This window comes from Podarcis muralis, chromosome 12 (assembly GCF_964188315.1).
Source record: "Podarcis muralis chromosome 12, rPodMur119.hap1.1, whole genome shotgun sequence".
NCBI classification, from domain to species: Eukaryota; Metazoa; Chordata; class Lepidosauria; order Squamata; family Lacertidae; genus Podarcis; species Podarcis muralis.
In genome coordinates this window covers 25659182-25682764 of record NC_135666.1, presented here as the reverse complement: position 1 = coordinate 25682764, position 23583 = coordinate 25659182, and the positions used below count along the sequence as shown (strand labels likewise).

General features: G+C 43.4%; 1 protein-coding gene across 2 annotated transcripts in view; it reads right to left on the bottom strand.

Moving 5' to 3' along the window:
* Positions 1-19282: 19282 nt before the first annotated feature.
* Positions 19283-23583, bottom strand: part of RSU1 (Ras suppressor protein 1) — a 69272-nt gene continuing 64971 nt past the window's right edge. For both annotated transcript variants that reach the window (XM_028750492.2, XM_028750490.2), the window contains one exon: positions 19283-19750. In XM_028750492.2, coding sequence (XP_028606325.1) covers positions 19665-19750 — 86 coding nt within the window. In that variant the 3' untranslated portion in view covers positions 19283-19664. The remainder of the gene's footprint in view (positions 19751-23583) is intronic.

Here is a 23583-nt window from a genome sequence, read left to right as displayed (position 1 = left end):
CTAGATAGCCTACAAAGAGATTAGAACAATGTGGGGTACTACAGCATGTTAAGTAACTGCAGAAAGCCTACCCTTTACAGAATCAAAAAATTACAATAATAAATCCAAGATAAATGTGATAATAACAAAGAATAAAAAAATACAGCAAAATAAAAGACGAATAGAGAGCCGACACAAATAATAGGGTGTGCCATAAATTATTTTTTGTTTCATTTGTTTTCATTATTAAAACATTGTTAGTTTCATTATTCATTTGTTTACATTACTTTTGCTTCATCCGGTGGTGGCTAACCCTGTTCAGCCTCTGAGGGTCCCATTGAGGGTTGGCCCTGGTCCCAAGTGTCACATGCCAACCTGCGAGCATCTCACACATCCACATGCACAGCACATTCATGCACTCGGCTCGGGAGGACAGGACAGGAGGCTGAACGGTCACACATACACATATACCACAGACAGACAAACACTCACTCACTCATCATTTGTGTTCCCTGTGGCAGGACTGGTGTTGCAGGGTCTCCTCATGCCCCACTCTGCCCGGAGGAGCAAAAGCACAGCACCTAAGCTTTCGCTTGAATTTGCCTTCATCATTCGTTTTTTCATCATTGCCTGTTTCTTTTGCAAATTTTTGTGCCTTCACCTATGGGAGCTATAGCAGCAAAGCTGCTTTCAGCAGTCAGCACCTGGCAGCTGCCATTTTGTTTTCCTAGAATGCCTTGGCTATTGCATTGTTCTGAGGAGTTCTAGGGTGGTGGTGGTGGTGGGGAAATGGCAGTCACAGTCCCTTCCCTTAGAAAGCCATGGAAGAGGGTGGGGAAATTTTATGCCCCCAATGACCACATTCTCTCCTGCGCAAATGTCCAAGGGCACATACCATTGGTGGGCAGATCCAAGGGCAAAATTGGCTGGAGCAATGCATATCAATGTTCTCTTCGTATATCAGTTTTGTTATGATATGGACATCCTCTTCTCTGTACTTCATTAAGGGAAGCAAAAGACATTATCCGAGTTTAAGTTTAAGGTGTGAGGCTCAGTGAGTGAGAGGGTGTTGTTGATGGGAAGGTGTGGCCTGTGGAGAATCCCGAGGACCAGATAGACCCTAGATGTGGCCCCCAGGCCTGAATTTGCCCTGCACGGCCCCAGAAGGGCACAACATCTAGAGCATTCTGGGAAAGTAAAATGGCAACTGCAAAGGGATAGCTGCTGAAATTGACAGCTGTTTCCAAAAAGGAAAAAAGAGAGAAGAAAAAGTCCCCTCCCCAATATACAATATTCTAAACAGGATAATGGAAAAACATGAATTAATACTCATTTGTTACTCATGACATTCATTTTCTGTCAAATCCACACCCATAATACATAAGAAGCACAGCCAGAGAAGCAACAAGAGACTGGGACAATAAAACAGTCAAACAGCTGCAGTCTTCATTATTGTTCTCCCCAACACCCTAAATATGTATATCCCACAGTGCTGTTCTGTTTATAAGTGACCTCTTCTGAAAAACATCACACAGATTAAAAAATATTTTAAATTCCTCTTTCAATTTACCGTAATCAAAAACTGCAGGCGTAATTTTTCAAATTGTTTTTGTTTCTTGTAAAGATAGCTAGATAGATTTTTTTAAAAAAAGAAATAACTTTCCCTAACCTCCAAGCCTACATTCAATCATCTTTCTTAGGACTGGGGTTGATCCTGCAATGCAGTGATTCTCTGTTTGGATTCTTCACTGTTTGGAGCAACACAATAAGACAAATACGTTCTTTACCTGAGGCCTAAGGATGTTAACCTGACGAATGGGAACATATTGCTTGCTTACCTTTCCTTTTCCTTTCAACCTTAGGAGGTAAACAGTAAATATTAAGGGGACTGAAGACAAATGCTTCTTACGAGGTACTGAAATTAAACAGAACCCCTAAAATCTATGAATAAACTGTGGCATAAATCACGCGGGCCTTTTATTAAAAGCTATGGCACTTTAACAAGTGAGTCCTGGGGAGCGGTTGGCCATGAAGTAAGAATGTAGGGGCCTTTGAAATGGAGATTTGGATGCTGGTGCCTTTAAGCAGAGATGATGGGGACTCAGAAGTAGCAGGAGGGACAAGTCCCTCTATTGTGTCATCTGCAGTTCTAGACTCCCATGCTATTGCTCCTCCCCACCTGCAACCTTACACATGAAATATGGTGATCCTTTATATTCATCAGGAATTTGATGGATGTGCAATAAGAATGGATAGCTGGGAGTGGAGAACTCAAAATTAAAATCCTAAGAGTGGTGAATTGCCAGGAGATTTATTGTTATTTTCCCCCTTGTCAGCCTCTCAATATATTATTCTCTTTGTTCCCTGCTTATTAATTCCTGAGTTGCTAATGGTGTAATTTACTTTGCAAATTGCAATCATTTTAATTATTCATTTGTAGGGCTAAAAAAGAGAGGGTGGGGGTGATAATAAAGCAGGGAGTGTTTCAAGCCAGGGAATCCTCTTTCAAGATACAGAACAGGCCACTAAGCTGCTGAGGATTGGATCCCTATAAGTGCCAAGGGTATTTTGAACTTTTGCAAAGTTCTTCCTGTTAGGTTGTGGGTGAACATATCAGACGACACAGCGATTCTTCAAACATCTCTTGTTTATTCACAAGCCAGAACAGAACTGAACTGAAGGGTTCAGCCAGCCTGCTTATATAGAACTCCACTACAACGCACCAGTAACCACTTTCTGTAACTATCCAATCACTGAATGTCACTTTCAATCCCTTATTTGCATATGTGGACCTGAGTGAAAACTATCTACAGTATCCCCCTGCTGGCCCAGGGTGAGAACTTCAGTACATAACACTTCCAAATAACTCTTTTCCTGGACTCACACTGTTGATGCTAAACATCAGTACTAGTGTAGTTTTCTTTGCTCATGCAGGGGTGATACACCCAGCCTCTCTGGAGAATTTATTCTGGTGCAGCATGCAGGACTGGACTGGATTAAGGATAGTCTTCCATCACCATCGTTACTGTTGTTGCTGCTTTTCTATAAATGTGTGTACTTATGGAGCCAAAAAATAAAATAAAAAATTTAACATCAAGAGTGCAAAACACAACAAATCCAGTTAATAACGCTACATTTAAAACTACTAAACAATTAAAACTATAAAATGGCAGCATTAGACTGAAGCAGGCAGAAAAGCAGCAAACCGCTAAATGCAAAAAAAACAAAAACCCAAAACATTTTGAATGCATGGGTTTTCAAAAATTGTTCTGGGTGGGTTTGCATTCCTCCTAAAGCAGAGGTAGAAAACTTTTCCAGCCTGGGACCTCTTTATCTTCCCAGCAATCTTCTGGGAGTGGGTGGGGCCAGAGGCAAAAGTGGGCGGAGCGATAACTATATATTTTGTTTTTGTACAGTGGGCTAGTTTCCCCCACATACTCAGATACCCCTTTATTGCCTCCATTCAGGGGAACAAGAGGCTTTAGCAGAGTTCAAGGGCACATTCCAGCCAAGCAAACCCCCCCCCCCCCGAGGATGCTTAGCAAGGCTGGTGAAGGGTTCAGCCTAGAGAAAAAGGGGGTTGCTGCAGAGGGGGTGTGGCCTGGAGAGAATTCCAAGGGCCAGATAGAGAGGGCTGGAGGGCCGCATCTGGGGCTCAGGCCTGAAGTTCCCCACCCCTGACCAAAAAAAGCACTCTAAGAGGGATGCCAGGCCAAGACCAGCCAGCTCCTGCAGAAGGAAGAAGCCTCTGTCAAAGAAGATAAAGAAGACTGGCAAAATTAACTATTGAACTATGCAGGACAAATTAGTAATTTGAAGCCCAAGAAAGAAAGAGACTTTGAGTTTATTTAAAAAAGGGCAATGTTTAATGCATACTTTTTAAGCTTTGTGTATAGGTTTCTACATTAGTATAACTTTTTAAAGTCACTTGTAATAGGATGAAGAAGGTTTTAAAATTGGATTGTTAAAAATATAAGTCGTTATAGACGTGCTTGAACAAGTCTAAAATAATGAAACCAAGAAGGTGGGTGGAGGGAAGTCAAGCAAAAAATAATGGTTTAAAAACATGTTTATGATTTTTTTTCCTTTTTTCCTTTTGTTTTGCTATTATAAAATCAATAAATTACTTATTTAAAAAATCACTCTGGCAATGCTGGTTGGTCCAGTTTTGTTAGTGGAGGCCAAGTGGCAATAAGAATTTTCCACTGTTAAGGTGTCAAGTGCAACCCCTCCATACCCTCCAACATTTCTCCGAAGAAAATAGGGTCACAGTTATCCATATGCAGGTAACGTCCAGATGAGATTACTGGGATGTGCTACATGCAAGGCGTGTGCCTTTAAAGACCAGTTGGAAACACCATTTTAATTCAAAAGTTGCAGCTACTGAGGATATGTGAATGGCGTAGCCAAAAGCTGCTTTCACTAGATTCATCAAGTGCACGAAGTGGTTCCTTTGAACACCCAAGTGTTAAAGCTATGGTTTTCCCAGTAGTGATGTATGGAAGTGAGAGCTGGACCATAAAGAAGGCTGATCGCCAAAGAATTGATGCTTTTGAATTATGGTGCTGGAGAAGACTCTTGAGAGTCCCATGGACTGCAAGAAGATCAAACCTATCCATTCTTAAGGAAATCAGCCCTGAGTGCTCACTGGACGGACAGATCCTGAAGCTGAGGCTCCAATACTTTGGCCACCTGATGAGAAGAGAAGACTCCCTGGAAAAAACCCTGATGTTGGGAAAGATGGAGGGCACAAGGAGAAGGGGACGACAGAGGACGAGATGCTTGGACAGTGTTCTCAAAGCTACCAGCATGAGTCTGACCAAACTGCGGGAGGCAGTGGAAGACAGGAGTGCCTGGCGTGCTCTGGTCCAGGGGGTCACGAAGAGTCGGACATGACTAAACGACTAAACAACAACAATATGCATCAGGCAAGCAATGATCAGTAAGTTACAGTCTTAATATTAGTACATCTTCCATACATTCAGACCCCAGGAACTGAGGGCTGCTACAACAAACAATACGTTGTTTTGAATTCATGCCTAATAAAGAGAAAACATATTTTTGTTGCTGCTGTACCAACTTATTTATTAGATTTCTATCCCCATCTTTATTCCAAGGAGCGCAGGTTGGCTACACGGTTCTCTCCCCTCCTCCTTACAACAATTCTGCAATATGGGTGGTGAGACTGAGAGATAGTGATGGACCCGAGGGTGCAGGTCATGGCTGGGTGGGGATTTGACCCCCAGTCTCCCAGGCCCCACACTATCTCTTTAACCACTTTGCCAGACTAGCTCCTAATACTTCTAGTAGTAATAGTAACCGTAGCAAGAACAAAACTGGATTAGCTCCAGTTGTGCCCAATAGGGAATGCCATTCAGCTACCTCTACAAACTGACAGAGTGGCTCCATGACTCATATATTGTAATACACTTTGCCACATCCACATTATACATATTTAAGGGTCCATCATGTGCGAAGAGGCCCTGGGAAGATCCTTTGACGTAGGCCTTGAAGGGGGATCTTACCTTCACTGAGGAAGGAGCAATAGATGGCTGGTGTCTCCCTCTCCTTCCCTGCCTCCCTCTCATCCCCTTTTATAGTTGCCAGTTTCAGGAAAGTTCAGCTGGTGCCGAAGCCGAAACTTCTTTGAGTTTTCCTTTCCAAGCGAGTATGTTTGGAGACCTCCACGTGGGAATCGTAGGAGGCAGAACAGAGAGCAAAAACTCGGGAGCCGATCGTTCTGAATGGGACAGATGGCAACTCTAGCCAAAAATAGCTTTTTCAAGAAGTGGAACACATGGTAAGTTGCATTAATTTTAATAATTGCTTTTTTATGCCTTGATTTTTTTTTTTAAGCTGGCAAGGACCTCTCTACCCAAGATAATTAGTATACTTCTCAGTTAGTGCTTTGCTGTTATTTTTTTATTTTCAAACTCTACGGTTACTGAAAGCTGCCCACTTATGTCAGGAATTCTGTGCAACTGTCGGATATGCATCAGAGCAAGGCTGGTGGGTTAGTGCGAGGCGCCTCCTGAGGAATAGCTCTGCTTCCTTTATCAGGAAAGGGCCCGCGAGATCCTGACAAGAAGGGATCTTTTGTTTTGTTACTAACATGAACAAAGGTAAAGGTAAAGGTAAAGGGACCCTTGAACATTAGGTCCAGTCGCGGCCCGACTGTGGGGTTGCGGTGCTCATCTCGCTTTATTGGCTGAGGGAGCCGGCGTACAGCTTTCGGGTCATGTGGCCAGCATGACTAAGCCGCTTCTGGCGAACCAGAGCAGCGCACAGAAACGCCGTTTACCTTCCCGCTGGAGTGGTACCTATTTATCTACTTGCACTTTGACGTGCTTTCGAACTGCTAGGTTGGCAGGAGCAGTGACCAAACAATGGGAGCTCACCCTGTCGCGGGGATTCAAACCACTGACCTTCTGATTGGCAAGTCCTAGGCTCTGTGGTTTAACCCACAGCGCCACCTGCGTCCCTATAAAAGTTTTTAATAGCATTATATAGTATTATATGATTTTGAAAGATAGGTGGTGGGTAGTCCAACATTCCAAGTTTGAGCACATTTTGGGAGAAGATATTTTTAAGCTTCTGCAGCCATCATATAAGACACATCGCTCTGTTGCAGACTAATCAGTGATCCAGGGATCTGATTCCTTAGTAATCTCACCTTGCAAAATTGATGACTTTGAAAATGTGCATGAAATCCACCCTTTGCTGCAAAACACTAAGGGGGGAAAAGCCTAGTCAGGTTTCTAGTAACAGCTGAAAGACGGGCACCCTATTTTCCCCAAGGTTACTGGACTAAAATGCCGCCGATGGGAGACAAGGATGAGTATTTGCCTTTTTGTCCAAACCTGTAGGTGCGCTTTGTACTGTTACCCAAGATGGATGCCTCAGTGAGTTGAGACATGAGAAATCAGAAACACCACCAGAATAGAAAAAAACATGCTTCAGGGGTGAAAGAGAGAAAAGTTGATTCAGTTCCTTCCTTCTGCTGTAAGTCAAAGATGTTACTTTTGACAGGATGGCCAGTGAGCCGTGATTTATAACATTTTCATAGCATTTGTCCTGCTTTATTAGGTTTATTAGAAATACTGTGTGCATGCTGAGGTTGGGAATTCAATGAGATGGGAAGCCTCAGAAAGAGAGAGGGGAAGAGCCCAACCCTCCACATTTCCTGGAAGAAGAAAACACCACTCTGAGGCCACATTCACGCCATACATTTAAAGCACTATGATACCACTTTAAACTGTCATGGCTTCCCTCAAACAATTCTGGGAGCTGTAGATTGTCAAATGCTGCTGAGTTGTTAGGAGGCCCCTATTCCCTTCACAGAGCTTCAGTTCCCACAGTGCTTAACAGTCAATCCTTCCCATGGAATTCTGGGAATTGTATGCCCTGGGCCTGGAGTTGGCTTCACCTGCTGAGTAGCAGCCTGAAGGAGCAGGAGGCAAAGTGGCTCCACCTGCTGCTGATCGCCCTTCTTGCTCCTGATGAGAACCAGTTGCCTCCAGCTTTCTTAAGCAAGGTTTCAGTCAGTTGCTGGAAACAACATTCATTGTTCCTGGCGAGAGCTTGCTGCTTCTTGCTTCTCATGACCTTGGACCCTCGGCTTTCTTGACCCCTGGATCATCTGACTATGTGAACTGAGATACTCCTGACCTCAGGACTGGACTGAACTTTGCCTACGGACTCTGCCTCCAGGCAAGTACCCTCCCCTGAGACTGGGCTGGTTGGTTGGCTCCTTCCTCCACTGAGCTCTGGTCAGTTAGTTAAGTATTTCTATTTATTTTATTTGAACTGCCCCCCCTCCCCTTGGCTACACTTACGCACCACTTTAAAAAGTCTCAAAACAACTTATAATTATAAAAGCGTACAGGATAGAAAATTTACAACACACCAAACAGATAAAAGAAAATTGATTGATTAAAAGTTTTCCTCTTGGTGCATATTAAGTGGCTCCTTGCATGGGGGGGGGGGGAGGTGCAGAATAGTAGGGATGCAGGTGGCGCTGTGGTCTAAACCACTGAGCCTCTTGGGCTTGCTGATCAGAAGGTCGGCGGTTCGAATCTCTGCAACAGAGTGAGCTCCCGTTGCTCTGTCCCAGCTCCTGCGAACCTAGCAGTTTGAAAGCATGCCAGTGCAAGTAGATAAATAGGTACCGCTGCGGCGGGAAGGCAAACAGGTTTCTGTGCGCTTTGGTGCTCATCATGGTCCTCTGTGTGCCAGTAGCAGTTTAGTCATGCTGGCCACATGACCTGGAAAGCTGTCTGGACAAACGCCGGCTCCCTCGGCCTGAAAACGAGATGAGCGCCACAACCCCATATTCGCCTTTGACTGGACTTAATCGTTTAGGGGTCCTGTACCTTTTAGGTGTAGAATGCAATCCACGCATCCATCGAAATGCTGCATTGTTATTTATGTAAGCTGGGGTGTAATGATCCTGCAAACAAGTTCTTAGTTTAATAAAAAGCATGTGACCTTATCCCAACGAAAGATAAGTGGATAACCAATTTCCACTTAGCTTTTGGCATGTGCATGACCTCGGAGGACAATGAGGGAAAGTCTTCCATCAGACAATATATCCCGGAAAAGACCCTTAGAGATGGTGTTGGATCAATTAATTCAAATGGGATGAAGTCTCCTGTGGAAAATGGGCCATCTCTCAAAGGGTAATTAAAATAGAAATGTTATACTATAATTAACCTCTCAGACTTCGCATAAGCTCTTTTTATGAGGTAAAATATTTCTTTTTGGGTTCTTTAAATTCTGGAGCCCTGTTGAATATAGACAGGACAGTAAAACACAGGCTGTGAACCTGGGAGAAAGAAATGTTGGTCAGTCACAAAAATAATAGTCAAGAGTAGAAAGAAACATTTCTTAAAAGCTTTTAATTATAGACTGCTTTCATGTGTGTAGGATTTTTGCATCTGCGCTCACAAAGACCAGGGGCTTCAAAGAGCAAATGACCTATGAGGCGGGTTGGTGAGGGCTTGCCCATCACTAATTGGCATATCATTGGATGAGAGGATGGGGGTTGACGTGACAGTTTGTCTGTCAGGAAAAGGTCTCAAGTTCAGCATCTCTAGGTAGACCTGTGAGAGAGTATTGTCCGAAACTCTGGAGAGAGCTGCTGCCAGTCAGTGCAGACATTGCTGAACTAAATGGCTCGATGGTTTGACTCATTATCAAGCAGCTTCTTAGATTTGTATGCATTTTCTAGTCAAAGTCACTGTAGAACCTGGATGGCTTTGGAGTTTAAATTATTTCAATCTGTCTGCACATACGGTCCTCACAGCCCCCGGAAGTTTCAGTAGTTAAGGTGTAGCAGCCCAGTAATTCTATGGCCCCTTAACCTTGTGTTTGAAGGGCCTTCCTACTCGTTCTGAGCAGGATCCTGTCCCAGAGCCCTGCCTTGACGGCACCACCGCCTACCATGCATGAACGGGCTGAGTAATAAAGTTGTAACGCTTCTTCTCAGACTGGTCTCAGCCAGCGAGTGCCACAGCTCCCGACCTCCCGTCGCTCACCCTTCCAGGCTCGTTGCCTCAATAGCCAAAGTTTCAGCGTGAACCCACAGTTAGGTGTCTGGAAAGTGGCTTTGTCTTCAGAATTGCTGAGGCGATAGTCTCCCCCTAATCCTGCTGCGATTGCAAGGGTGTGTGTGTGTCCTAATGAAGATGCATGGCACCTATTATCCCGTTAGTGTTAATGGAAGGGAGAGACACCGATTAGCAGAAGAATGAACACCAGCCTATTATGCACAGTTAACATTAAACTGCTTGTGGAATGCTGAGGTATTTTTCTACAGAGTTTAAAGGCCTCTCCCTCACTGAGAGCTATTGTCTGCTCTCCAGGATGATGCACTCGGTAGTATGACCCTCGAGTCACTTGCAAATAAATGGCTCTTCACATCATCATCATCATCATCATCATCATTATTTTATATTTATTATTATTTTATTATAAATATGGATTTATTGGACCAAAGCATTTACAGTGGTACCTCGGGTTATAGGTGCTTCAGGTTACAGACTCTGCTATCCCAGAAATAGTACCTCAGGTTAAGAACTTTGCTTCAGGCTGAGAACAGAAATCGCATGGTGGCAGCGGGAGGCCCCATTAAGTAAAGTGGTCCCTCAGGTTAAGAACGGACCTCCCGAACAGTTCTTAACCTGAGGTACCACTGTATTTGAATACACTTATCCCTCCTTTTGATTCAAAACCCTAGAGGTCTCTGTTGGGGCCATGCCTGAAAGCTGCAGCTATAGTTCCTTGCGGTTCTCTGGCTATAGGCTCCACTTCCTGTTCAGTAAAGGTTGAACCAACATACTCTTGATAATGTGTCTGTTCTGGCTGACAGTTAACCTTTGCAAAATCTTCACTGCAAGATGTCCACTGATTTAATGCCGCCGCCTTGTCAGGCAGAGATTCTATACATTGAATATTCAATCTCACGTCTGTTGCAAATGAAACTTTTCCTCTGGGAAAGAGCTATACAGGCCATGTTTGGGAGTTTGGAGTTTGAACTTCCTCCTCAGCTAATTATGAGCAAAGTGCATAATTAAGGACTTGGCTACATTAGTAAAGAAAATTTGTTTTTTAAATGTGTTATAACACCAGATAGTGCTGTAGAGTTCCGTCTTTTGCCAATGTGATTTCCCATTATGACATTTGTAATGCGTTTTCCTGAAATGTTTTGTTTGATGTGTCTAGATGTCAGCTTGAACACCCACAGTGGTTGTGTCACAACCACCCTAAGATGGCTGAAATATACCTGCTGGTGGAAGATAAGGCTCCACATATGGTGTTATGGGTGCCACCAACAAATCTAGGGAAAGGGCACCCTGTGTTGCTGCCACTGCCTGGGGTTGCCATATGTCCAGGAAATCCTGGACATGTCCTCTTTTAGGAGGCCAACATGCCCATCTGGAGAGATTTTTACATTTTAAAGAAAATGTTCAGGTTTGAGGTGTTTTTTTGGGGGGGGGTGGCTCAGGTGAGGGCGGCTTGGGCCTGTGTGCCTCTTTCCCTGGCTTGGTCTGTCCTCTTTTTTTTTGCTCTTCAAGACATGGCAACCCTACCCCTGCCAGGTAAATTTTGAGGGAAAGGGGAGGGACAAAATGAAAGAGGAGCCTGTGTGGGGATTGGGCCTGTGCAGCATCTTCATTATCATCCAGGAGCACACCTGGACTATGAACTTGCTCCTTTAGGAGGGGGGGGTGTGACTCCACCCAAAATGCAATTGACCAATCACCCAGACTTGGGGAACTACCCAACTCAGGGTCTTGTCAGGATTCTCACATAGTTTCTTACACTGCGAACAGGTACAGGCTCTGTGTTGTACACATGTTTGCATGAAAAAGCCTAACTTGTTGATTTGTACAGCCCAGCTATACAAATGCGTACACAGGTAGCTAGGTGGTACACTATTGCATTTGAACAACTGTACAAGTTTACAGCTAAACTATTTGTGTACAGAGGTGCACAGATTGTACATGGAGGCAATAATGCTTCTGAATAAAAAGGTAAAGGTACCCCTGCCCGTACGGGCCAGTCTTGACAGACTCTAGGGTTGTGCGCCCATCTCACTTAAGAGGCCGGGGGCCAGCGCTGTCCGCAGACACTTCTGGGTCACGTGGCCAGCGTGACAAGCTGCATCTGGCGAGCCAGCGCAGCACACAGAAACGCCGTTTACCTTCCCGCTAGTAAGCGGTCCCTATTTATCTACTTGCACCCGGGGGTGCTTTCGAACTGCTAGGTTGGCAGGCGCTGGGACTGAGCAGCGGGAGCGCACCCCGCCACGGGGATTCGAACCGCCGACCTTTCGATCGGCAAGCCCTAGGCGCTGAGGCTTTTACCCACAGCGCCACCCGCGTCCCATGCTTCTGAATACCAGTAGCCAAAAACCACTGGAGAGGTTGTACTTGAGTCCTGCTTTCTGGCTTCCAACAGGATGCCAAATTGGATGGGCCACTGGCCTGATCCTGCAGGCTGCTCTTATGTTTTTCAGGATTCACAAATGGCCCCATGCGATCATACTACAAACACATTTCCTATATTCCCCCACTGCTGATCTTCACCATTTCACAACTGAACACAACAACCCCTAAACTTGCTAGATAGATAAGTTTATAACATGCATATGCTGCAGTCCTTGTTGACTAATGACACCAAAAGAATTTTTTTAGCTTTGCCTGACAGCATTTAAGTGCTTTGTTTTACAGGACCATATATATATATGTATAAAATTGACATGCATGATATTTAATACTAGTTGTTGTTCAATGTTTTCTTCTAGGATTAGCCAATAAAAAAAATAATAGTCAATATAATTATGCACGCAAATGATGTAGCTGGATGTTCTTCAGCATCAGGCCTTCAATATCTGACAGCATATCAAAATAACTCTTGAATGGTGCGCCTGCCATCCACTTGAAAGGCTCGGTTGATTAATTGTCACACCAGGAGGGGTGTTGATGCATGGCGCTGTCAGCCACACAGAGCTTAATTTGAGCAAGGCTCAGCCCCAGAAACTTTTTTTCTTAAATGCCAATGCTCAGCCCTGGAGAATGTGAAGCACGGTGAAAGAGGGCGATGCATTCCTGAGCATGTGCAAAGTGCTCTTCCCCTCCCTGCCACCAGTCAGCCTTCACTCCTGTTCCAAATTGGAGGGCAGGGCAGGGCAGCCTGCATTAGTGGAATGAAAGCTATTTGGCTCAGGATTTCCGAGGGATTCAATTTTAGTTAGGAGGGCATGGTGAGTTACCGTATTTTTCGCTCCATAAGACGCACCTAATTTTTAGAGGGGGAATGCAAGGGGAAAAAATCTTATTTAAAGGGAGCTCTGAGCAGAACCTGTGTGCATCCCAGGTTCTGCTCAGCACTCCCTTTCACGAGTGGCGTGGAGCGTGTGTGCAGCACTTGCAGGCTTTTCCCTGAGGAGGGAGAAGGGCAGCCTGTCACTGACGGGCTGCCCTTCTCCCTCCTCGGGGAAAAGCCCCCAAGAGCCACACACACGTTCCACATGTTCTTTAAAGGGAGTGCTGAGCAGAGCCTCCCACCTGCATTCACTCCATAAGACGCACACACATTTCCCCTTACTTTTTAGGAGGGGAAAAGTGCGTCTTATAGAGCGAAAAATACGGTATATAGCTCAGTGGCCCAACACCTGCTTTTCATGCAGATGATCCCAGCATCCCTAGTTAAAGCAAAGGTTTCAGGTAGGTGGGGAAGGCCCCTCACCTGATCCTCCTGAAAGCTTCTGCTCCTCAGCTAGGGATGCTTCAAGAATAAGCTTATGATGAATCCCTAATCTGTACCTCCTGGCTGAATGTGCAGATTGGAAGGCAGTTGTCCTTTGGTTCTGCACTTTCTCTGAATTCTATGATGCTGTTTTTGGCTCCAAAACAGATGAAACCATGTTTACTAATATATATTTCAGGATGATGTGCCTTTATAAATGTGTATTTTGAGAGAAGTAAGTTTAGAAAGGCACATTTTCTGAGAGTCATCCAAAATACATATTTATATACACATTTTGGTGCAGATTAAAAAGGAATGCAGATTAACGAAGAAATGGGATAGAACAAATTCACCTCTGAATACATGCAAAGGTGATACAGACGGGAAACGGACTGATCTGTCCAACCCTCTCTTCGTTTTAGAAATTAAGCCCTGTAGCTGCATCTATAGGATATCTAAACATTAATCTAGATTTGAATAAAAGAGCAGGAATTCCTAAATGTCTTCATAAAGGGCAAGCAGTGTTGTAGAGATATTGCACTCCTGTATTCTGCTTTTCTTTGCATTTGCAATTCAACCATCTTGTCTTCTGGCATTTGAATTGTTGCCTACAGACTATAAATGAGCTAATAATAATAATAATACAGCATTAATAATAAAAATAATGTTGTTCGCTACATAGAGAATAAGTAAGCGACTTACATTTTAAGGGCATAGAGTATATAATAAAATCAGGAAAACAGAACAATGAATTATAATAAAAGTCATAGACGATGAAGATTATTACAAATTATTACTTGCCTTTCAGCCTAAAGTCCCAGGGTGTGTTACAGCAACTAAAACACAACATTAACATTAAGACACAATTATTTCACAATATTAAAAACAGTTTAAGACTACTTAGAATAACTTAATCCATCTAAAAAACAACAACAACAAAACTTCAGCATTGAAGACATATCAGCAATAGAAAGCAAAAACATCTTAACTCAATACCTACATCAACATCCATCACTTAATGATGGCTGTCATTCAGATGTGTAAATTGTTTCCTGTGTTAGGCAGGGCACTTGAGTTTCACCATGCGCCATGCAGGATCTGTGAATCACGCCTGCAAGGTGAATGCGCCTTGATGCTAAAGCTGACGAGTTGTGGAGATATATTTGTGAACAGTCTGGGATCTGACTGAAACAAACGAATAGCCACCTGATGTTCAAACCACATAGCAGGGATGGGGAACTTGTAGCTTTCCAGTCGTCGTTGGACGGCAATTTCCATCAACTTCAGCCTGCCTGGCCCATGCTCAGGAGTGATGCGAGTTGTTGTGCAGCAACATTTAGAGGGCTGCAAGTTCCTCTGCCCCTGACATATATGATATGCTACCCTGGGTCAAGATCCAAGGGAACTAGGCGAGAGAACAGTGTGTTCATCCGAGGAGGAGTAACAAGATGATTAGGCTAGAGGAAGCCAATATGGTGCTCTCCAGATGTTTTAGATGACTACTCCCACCATTCCTGAGAATTGGCCACGTTGACTGGGACTGATGGGACTTGTTGTTCAAAACATCAGGAAGGCACCAGCTTGGCGAAGGCTGACATGGAACAGTTTCCACACGGCCTGGATTCCTGATGGCCACCTTGCAGCTGCCTGAGCCTGAGAGCCAAGTCTTGGCTTCTTCTCTGTAGGTGACTTAGAAATTGACTACAAACCTCTGATTTCCACAATGTTTCGTTCACTGCCAAAGCACAGCTCTGGTTCTTTTAAGGGCTCGATCGTATTTTTAGCACTTCCTTCAGCAATTGTTGCATGGCTGCCTCTGAATTATTTGGAATCTTAATTGGTGGAGCAGATGTAAGAGCAAGGATAGGAAAGAGGAGGGAAAAGAGAAAGAAATCCCTGCTGAATTTTCAAGGACGTGCTTGTCAGGTCTTTGGGAGACATTTATGCTCTAAGGTAACACTCTGGAAATGTTTTTTTTTCTTCTTGTATGTTACGAGCAATGGAATGAATTTTTTTCCCCAGGTCTGCACCTTAGTTATTTTGCTTTCTGTTCCAGCTAGCAATATCATACCCAGGGCATATAAAGGATAAATATTGCATTTTGGATATCTCCCCAGCCTGCCATTCCATTCTAATGATATAACAGATAGACCCACTGACAATTGAGTTTCTGCCCTGGCCGGACAGTTGTAAATGCCCCAATTTCAAGTAAAAAAGATTTGATTTTTGTGTCCAGACTCAGAATAGATTAGCCTTGGGTCCACACACTACGCAATAAGCAGCTGCAGTTCCATAAATGAGCAGAACATGAATGAAACACAACACTTTAGATGGCGAAGGAGTAACGCTGGAGGTTTGTTGGGGAGAATGTAGGAGAAGATAACCTCCTTTATCAGTTGCCAGAAACAGCGGGAGAGGAGCATGGCCACCGTGAGAACAGGATCATAGAACCAACTGTAGAGTTAGAAGGGACCTTGTGGATCATCTAGCCCAGTGATGGTCAAACCTGGCCCTCCAGCTGTTTTGGGACTACGGTTCCCATCATCCCTGACCACTGGTCCTGTTAGCTAGGGATGGTGGGATTTGTAGTCCCAAAGCAGCTGGAGGGCCAAGTTTGGCCATCATTGATCTAGCCCAATCCCCTGCCATGCAGGGATATGCAACTGTCCCATCTCAGGCTCGAATCTGCATCCTTGGCATTATCAGCACCACGCTGAAACCAACCGAGCTATTTAGGATGCTGGGCTCGATGGATTGGCCTGATCCAGCAGGCTCTTAGTTTCTTAACCTCTCCCCTTTCTACCAAGCACACTTTATGATATGTTATGGACATATGGAGGCACTCTACCTCTAGCTTAAGTGGCTTGTAGAACAGTTTTCCTGCCTCAATTTACCACCCTTAAAAAGGTGCACGACTGGCAAGCGCCCAAATGGAGTATCTCGACTGCAGTTCACTAAGACGCAGATGCACCCCTTGGCCCTATTTTTATCACTGAAATGTTAGAAGATATGCAGAAACGATTTAATCAGCAGCTTACACTTTTGAGAAATCCCAGCTTTAAAATTATATGGACCTGAAAGAAGGAAAACTTGCTTCAAAAACTGGTCTTATGACTGGTGACTGGGTGTTTATAAGATCTTGACTGCGAGTGTCATGCAGGGCTTACTCACGCTTACCTTTCTCTGCTCTGACATGAGTGTTGAAGCCTGGAGCTCTGCCCGGAAAGAGTGAGACAAAATGTAACTGTGGCTAAGTCCATAGGGGTTGGAGTGCTGCCTTAGGAACCTGGGAGACCTGAGTTCAAATCCCTGCTGAGCCATGAAGCTCACTGGGGTGACCCTTGGCCAATCACTGTCTCTCAGCCTAGCCTACCTTGCAGGGTTCTTTAGAGCAGGCACCCCCAAACTCGGCCCTCCAGCTGTTTTGGGACTACAGCTCCCATCATCCCTAGCTAACAGGACCCCATCAGGGATGATGGGAGTTGTAGTCCCAAAACAGCTGGAGGGCTGAGTTTGGGGGTGGCTGCTTTAGAGGGTAAAATTGGGGAGGGAGAAAGAACTATGTAGGACACCTTCAGCTCCTTGGAGGAAAGCTGAGATTATTATTTTTTTTGGGGGGGGGGACACCCTTGCAGCATGGAGTGCTCCTGTTCATTGTGCCAGCCAGTTGTCCATGCCCTTCTCTCCAATAGTCCATTCCATCCCCTCTCCCACTTGGGTTTCCAGTCATTGGTTGTTTGGAGCGCCCGCCCCCCATACATTGGGGTTTTTTTCTCCCCACCAAAAATTTGTTGTACTTCTGCAGCTCTTCATGTTTCCACAAGGCATGCATCCCTTTTGTGTGACATTAGCCCCAGAAGTTGTTGGGACTCCCAGATTCCTATCACCCCTGACTGTGGGACGTTGAATGTGCTTTAAAGGTACAGGGCGTGTTCAGCCTTTGTTAAAGGTCCAGGTCTGGTGTTTCTGAGTCAGAATCACAGAAGCTTGTTTTAAATGAGCCCAAGAAGTTGCCACAGCTTCTGTTACATATTTAATGCAAAACCAAAATGTAGTCTGGGCTTATATTTCCCCCCGCCCTACATGCCAAAAGATCTGAAAAGGTTTGCAACAGGTTGCAAAGATCTTGAATTTAAGAGGGAGAAAACACAGGTTTTGGCACTAGAGCACAATTTATGACTGCACATTTTTTGTTTAGCTGTTAGACTCCTAGCAGATGGAAACTTTACTTGTCGTTTTTATGTAGTGCCACCATATTTTATTTTAAAAGCGGGAGGGAGACATTATTTCAGATATAGATGTCAGCTGCTTAATCACCTCCCAACTATGATTTCAAGGTCTGGATGTGGAGCAGGCTTTATGTAGATAAAAATATTTCCTTCGGTAAAATCCACACACTAATTTAGAACAATCCTTCAATCCAAGTTTCTTTTTTTACAGAGGAGATTAAATTCTATTTAGGTTCCTCTCTTGTTTGCTACATTAAAAGACAATTAAACATTGGCAGAAAGTTTTTTCTTCAAATGGGAAAGTTTCTTAAAAAAAAGAAAAGCATCTAGCAGCTGGTAGCCCTCCTTAGTGATAACGTTTCCCCATTTTCCACCCAAATTTCCAGGGAAGGGGGGGGGGGCAATGTTTAAGGAAAGCATTGTGACACACCAATAAGAAAGGAGAGAAGCTGATTAAAATTTATCACGTCTTACGCAGAAAGTGCCATGTTTTAAATGAGGTTTCCTAGTAGTACTAAAACAGCTTGGGGTGGTTGCCAATGCTTGATGCACTCAGAGTAGACCTACTGAAATCAATGGTCAGGACTTTGATTCATTCAGTGGGTCTGAGTAGAACTTGGTTGGATACAATTCTTAGCCCCTTTTTTGCTGGTGGTGCAGGAGGTCATTTCCTTCCATTCTGGGAACTGGGAGCATTGGATGAGCTGTTCTGAGACCTACAGATCCAGTTGTACGTGTGACTGAGTTTGTGTCGGTTCTTCTTGGTGCACCCAGAATTAGGAAGGCCACTTCCACGTCATCAATGGGGCGGGCAAAAGATTCACATGGTTTGTTATTGAATGTTGCTGTTGATGATGTTAATATGAATTTAGGAAATTGATAATTATTTCATTTTATTCATCATGCATCTGGGCTGTAAACTGTCATGGCAGTTCAAGAGAACTTGAAGATACCAAACTAACTGAGTTCAACTAGAGACAGTTAACATAGCAGTGACATCAGTAGTTTGGTGGTAGATCAGGCTTCCTTTTTAAGCAGAAAGTTACAGGCTCGAGCACAGACATCACCATTTTAAATGATCTGTTGTGTGGCAATGCTGGAAAAGGGCTCTGCACAAGATAATTGAGAGCCTTTGTCAGTCAGGTAGAACTTTACTGGTCTAGATGGACCAATGGACTGACTCAAGATAAAGCAGCTTAATGGGTCTCCTTATATTTTTACTAATGTAGCAGAGTCCACAGTAGTTAACATTATAAATGCGTTAGAACACTGACACCAGATGATGCTGTAGAGCTAAAATTGGAACCCTGACATTTTCCATCGTAGCAGTGGTAATAATAATAGTTTATTATTTATTCCCCAGCCCATCTGGGCGGCTTCCAACAAAATATTAAAATACAGTAGTCCGATAGAACATTAAACGCTTCCCTAAACATGGCTGCCTTCAGATGTCTTCTAAAAGTCTGGTAGTTGTTTTTCTCTTTGACATCTGGTGGGAGGGTGTTCCACAGGGCGGGTGCCACTACCAAGAAGGCCCTCTGCCTGGTTCCCTGTAACTTGGCTTCTCACAGCAAGGGAACTGCCAGAAGGCCCTCAGCGCTGAACCTCAGTGTCCAGGCTGAACAATGGGAGTGGAAACGGGTTTTTTCAGAGTATTTTCAGAATGTTTTTTTTAATAGCTGTGTAGATGCAGCCTGTGTTTGCCCACTCAAACATTATTTTTTAAAAATGCAATTAATATGTACCACATATAACTGAACCTACTTCCTCTAATATAAATGAAACATGCAACGAAATCCAGGAAAGGGGAGAAGAAAGCAACATATGGTACAAAAATGATTTTATTTGGGAGTATTACATAAAATATGATTGAGACACGGTTTGGTGCTGCAATAAGGTGTAGCCAGCTGTGTGAATTAGTTAAGCCAAAAGTGCATTTCATACATGTTCTGAGTCAATAAAGTGGTTTACATTGGATCAAACGGCTATATGATTTAAGCAGAAATTAATAATTATAATGGATTACTTAGCCAATGCAGTTTACACTTTGTGAGTAGCTGTGGATATAAAAAGGTATTCCTTGTTTTTATTTTATAAAACATCCATTTCTGCTAGCAAAAAAGTATATAAAAGAATTGGACATGCAAAAAAATAAAATAGATATAGAGGAATGGTGAATACAGGCGGCTTATTTGTTCTTGGCAGCTAAGGGCTTCCGGCTGATCTTCTTGGACTTGTCATTGTTCTTCTTGGGTGGTTCGGGGTTCGCCTGCATGTGTCTGCCATAAAGGCTATGGGGAAACAAGGAACACAAAGAACATGTTTAGTACCTTCCCTGAACTCAAGTGCACCATATAAAACAATTATTACTGCCATCATTAATTTAGTTATACCCAGCTTTTTCTCCTGATGGGACTCAAGGAGGCTTAGAAAACAAGAGTGTCATTTTATTAAAAATTATCAGTCCTGACAACCACCTCATCCTCCAATAGTGATTGTGTTGGAGATGGCTCACTGGCAATGAGCCTATTCGCCACACATCATTGTTCCATATGCATGCTGTTGTCTTGCAATAATGATGATAATAATAATAATAAATACTCAAAGCTGTTTACAACATTGAGAAAAATACATCCCCAAAATAACAAGGCTTGTTTATCCATTAAACAAGGATCCAACTAGTCTGATCAAATATCTAGGCCTCAGCTGCCCCAAAGAATCACTGCCCCACTGGGCATCACCACTTGGGCAGTGGTTCCTCCCAGGTTTCTGGAAGGCTGATGGGAAAGGTGTCACAGTTGACACTGGCAGAGCAATTAAAGCAGAATAACTTGTGCAGGATGGTTGGGTGGTCAGAATGACCAATTCTGTGGACATGTGCTGGATGTTCATAATGTTCATCAACCATGAGGAATGTGATGACAAATTGCTAGAAACATAAATACAGTGGTACCTCGGGTTAAGAACTTAATTCGTTCTGGAGATCCGTTTTTAACCTGAAACTGTTCTTAACCTGAAGCACCACTTTAGCTAATGGGGCCTCCCGCCGCGCCACCGGAGCACGATTTCTGTTCTCATCCTGAAGCAAAGTTCTTAACCTGAGGTACTATTTCTGGGTTAGCGGAGTCTGTAACCTGAAGTGTATGTAACCCAAGGTACCACTGTAATGCTTTGGAAGGATTTACTCCTGCTTGCTTGAACTTGGAAATGGGATTTCAAGGTCAGTTCTGTACCAGAGTAGCCAAAGTGGTAGACGCAAGTTCCCACCATCCTTGGCCATCAACCATGTTGGCTGGGGCTGATAGCAGTTGGAGTCCATCTGGAGGGGACCAGGCTGGCTACTCCTGTTCTAAGACGTCATCCTATTGTGTTTTATGTGTATTATGCCAGCAGTTTGTTTGTATTCAGTTCATGTTCTATTTGTTTTTGTTGTTAAAATTTGAAGAGTGTGTGTATGTGTGTGTATACACACACACACACTGTATATAATCTAGCTATCTATATCTAATTATATCTTCTTTTTTAAAAAAATCTAGTTCTGCATGCTATGACATTTCTACTACTTCCAAGCCAAAGCATAAGCGTTTTTACACAACAGTTTTGTGGGAAGAAGATCCAGGCTTCTTAAATTCTTAACCTTGGAGACATTGACAAAAATTGGGTTGAATTGGCAAGATGGAATGTCGATGTAACAGAGAGTGAACTGGCTGCGTAACCAGAATACTCGAGGGCTTGATAAAGTGACACAGAGCAATGGTGTCAGAGTCTTCTCTGCCTGCTCACACATGATGGATTGTTGCAAGAGAGCTACCAACACATCAATGCCACATTAATACAGACCCCTGATTAAATGTTGACGAAGTATCCTACAATTAAGATTGCTGGCACTCACAGGAAAGCTAAATAGACTCTAAGGCTGAGAGGATTTACACTGAACACCAGAGAGCAATTAATGGATAATTTATGAGTAATTCCTACTTAAAGCAAAATTAAAAGCCTTCGAGACAAAACAGGATACAAATGTAAACTTGCTCTGTTGACAAAGAACCTTTTGGAAGATACTCTGCGTGTCAAGAAAGAAAAGGGATCCCAAAACTTTATTGTTTTGAAAGGGGACTGCTCTGGCGGAAGTGATGGGACTAGCTCAAGAAAAACCCGGCACCTGCTGTATGCAAACATATTCTCAACTTTCAGAATGAATTACTCTTTCTTCTTTCAAAAGCCAAATAGTCACATTCTAGAAGGGCATTGGGGAAGGGCTGTAACTCAGTTGCGGAGCACATGAACTATGTTCAAAAAAATTGCATGCTCAATTCTTAGGTCTCTGCCAGACCTACCTGGAGATGCTAAGTTTGAGAGTTGTTGCCAGTCAGTGCAGACAAGGGTTGGGAAACCTGTGGCCCTCCAGATGTTAGGCCAAGGTTCTTGATCAGTTGGTCATGGACCAAGATCTAGGTGGTCTTGGAGGAAACTAGTTTTCTAGATCCATTTCAGTTAGGGTTTAGGCCTGATTTTGGCACAAAAAACTGCTTTGATTACCCTGTATGATGGGAGAGAGACAGGGGAAACAGTTACCTGCCAGTTCTCAACTTCTCAGCAGCTTTCAATACCATCAACCATGCTATCCTTCTGGAGCGGCTGTCCGAGTTGGGGGTTCACTAGGGCTTACTCCCAGGTAAGTGGGGTTAGGACTGCAGTCTTAGCGCTTCAAAGAAACAGATGAACTCCAAACATCCGTTCTTCCCAGCAAGTGCCATCATAAAGTAAACTAGTAATTATTATGATGATTTGCATTTATTCACCACTTGCTACGTAAAATGTCTCAAAGCAACTCAGAATTGCATGCCAGGCTCTTTTCAGTGAATATGCTGGCAAAGAAAGACTCACAGATGTAACTGTGATAACGTGGAGGCAACAATAAAAATTATTCATTAATGATTTGCAATAACAGGATGGTAAGAGATTGGAGAAAAAATTCTGAGTAGGCAGCCACTTATAGTGGACACAACTATCTAGGGTGGACTGCCTGCCCCTTGAGTGTGTGTGCAAAGGCCAAGAGAACAAGCAGAGAGCGAGGCATCCCTAATGATTCTATCCTCTGATTTACACAGATATGTGTGTGTGTGCAAGTATCAGAATCTACAGTGTGCAAAGAAACTCTGAATATTATGTATTTAAAATGTAAAAATAAAATAATACATTGAATCCTAACAAGTTTCCATTTGTCCTTCCTGTTAACGCTTCATGTTCACACATTAGCTGTTGATTATATAAGGCCAAGTTAAAAGACTAGCTTGCAAATTACTCTCCCCACAACGGCCAGTTTAAATGGGATGCTCCATGCAAATCTCTGCAGAGCAATAATGAGTTCATAGCATAAAACCAAGATTTCATGTCCTTCAGACATCTGTAATTATGCTGTGTGGCAACTAAAAAGTTGTTGGCGCTATAATCGTAACTGATAAATGGCACAGCCTCTCTAAACAACGACACAGCCAGACCCGCCACGTTGTGTGCAGATTCCTCATTAAGGAAAAGGGCAAATAGTTTTCTAGAGGATTTAATGTCAGTCTGAAAATACTTTTTTTTTTTTAAAAAAAAGAAAGAAACCCAAACCCTCCATAATAAGATTTTCTGGGTTTTTCTTTGCTATAGAGTCTGGTTATAAATACACTCTCTGCACCAGCACACAAGTGTATATAATATGCAAATCTATAAATGAAACAAAAAAAGGTATCTGAAGAAACACCGTGCAATCTCTACCCTGCCCCACTGAGGGTAACAAATGAGAACACTCTGGCTGCTACAGCAAAACTAACAATAAGGGAGAAAGATGCTCATTAAACTTCATCATTCTGTCCACTTTAATGATGCCTTTACTTAATAAAAATTCCCTGAGCAGTTGCAGGGATATTAGGCAAGGTCTTTGGTTATGTATCAGGGGCCTAAGCTGTCACTAGCAAGCCTGCAGTTCAGGAGGGGCATTCCCAAGAGGAAGGAGCAAATACAGCCTCCTTTGTAATAAATGCAAAGAGAATCAATAACTGCAGCTTGGTACATTACTTAAGCATTTAAGAAAATAGGTGATCTGTCTAAATTAAAGTGTGAAGTGCTAAATGCTGCA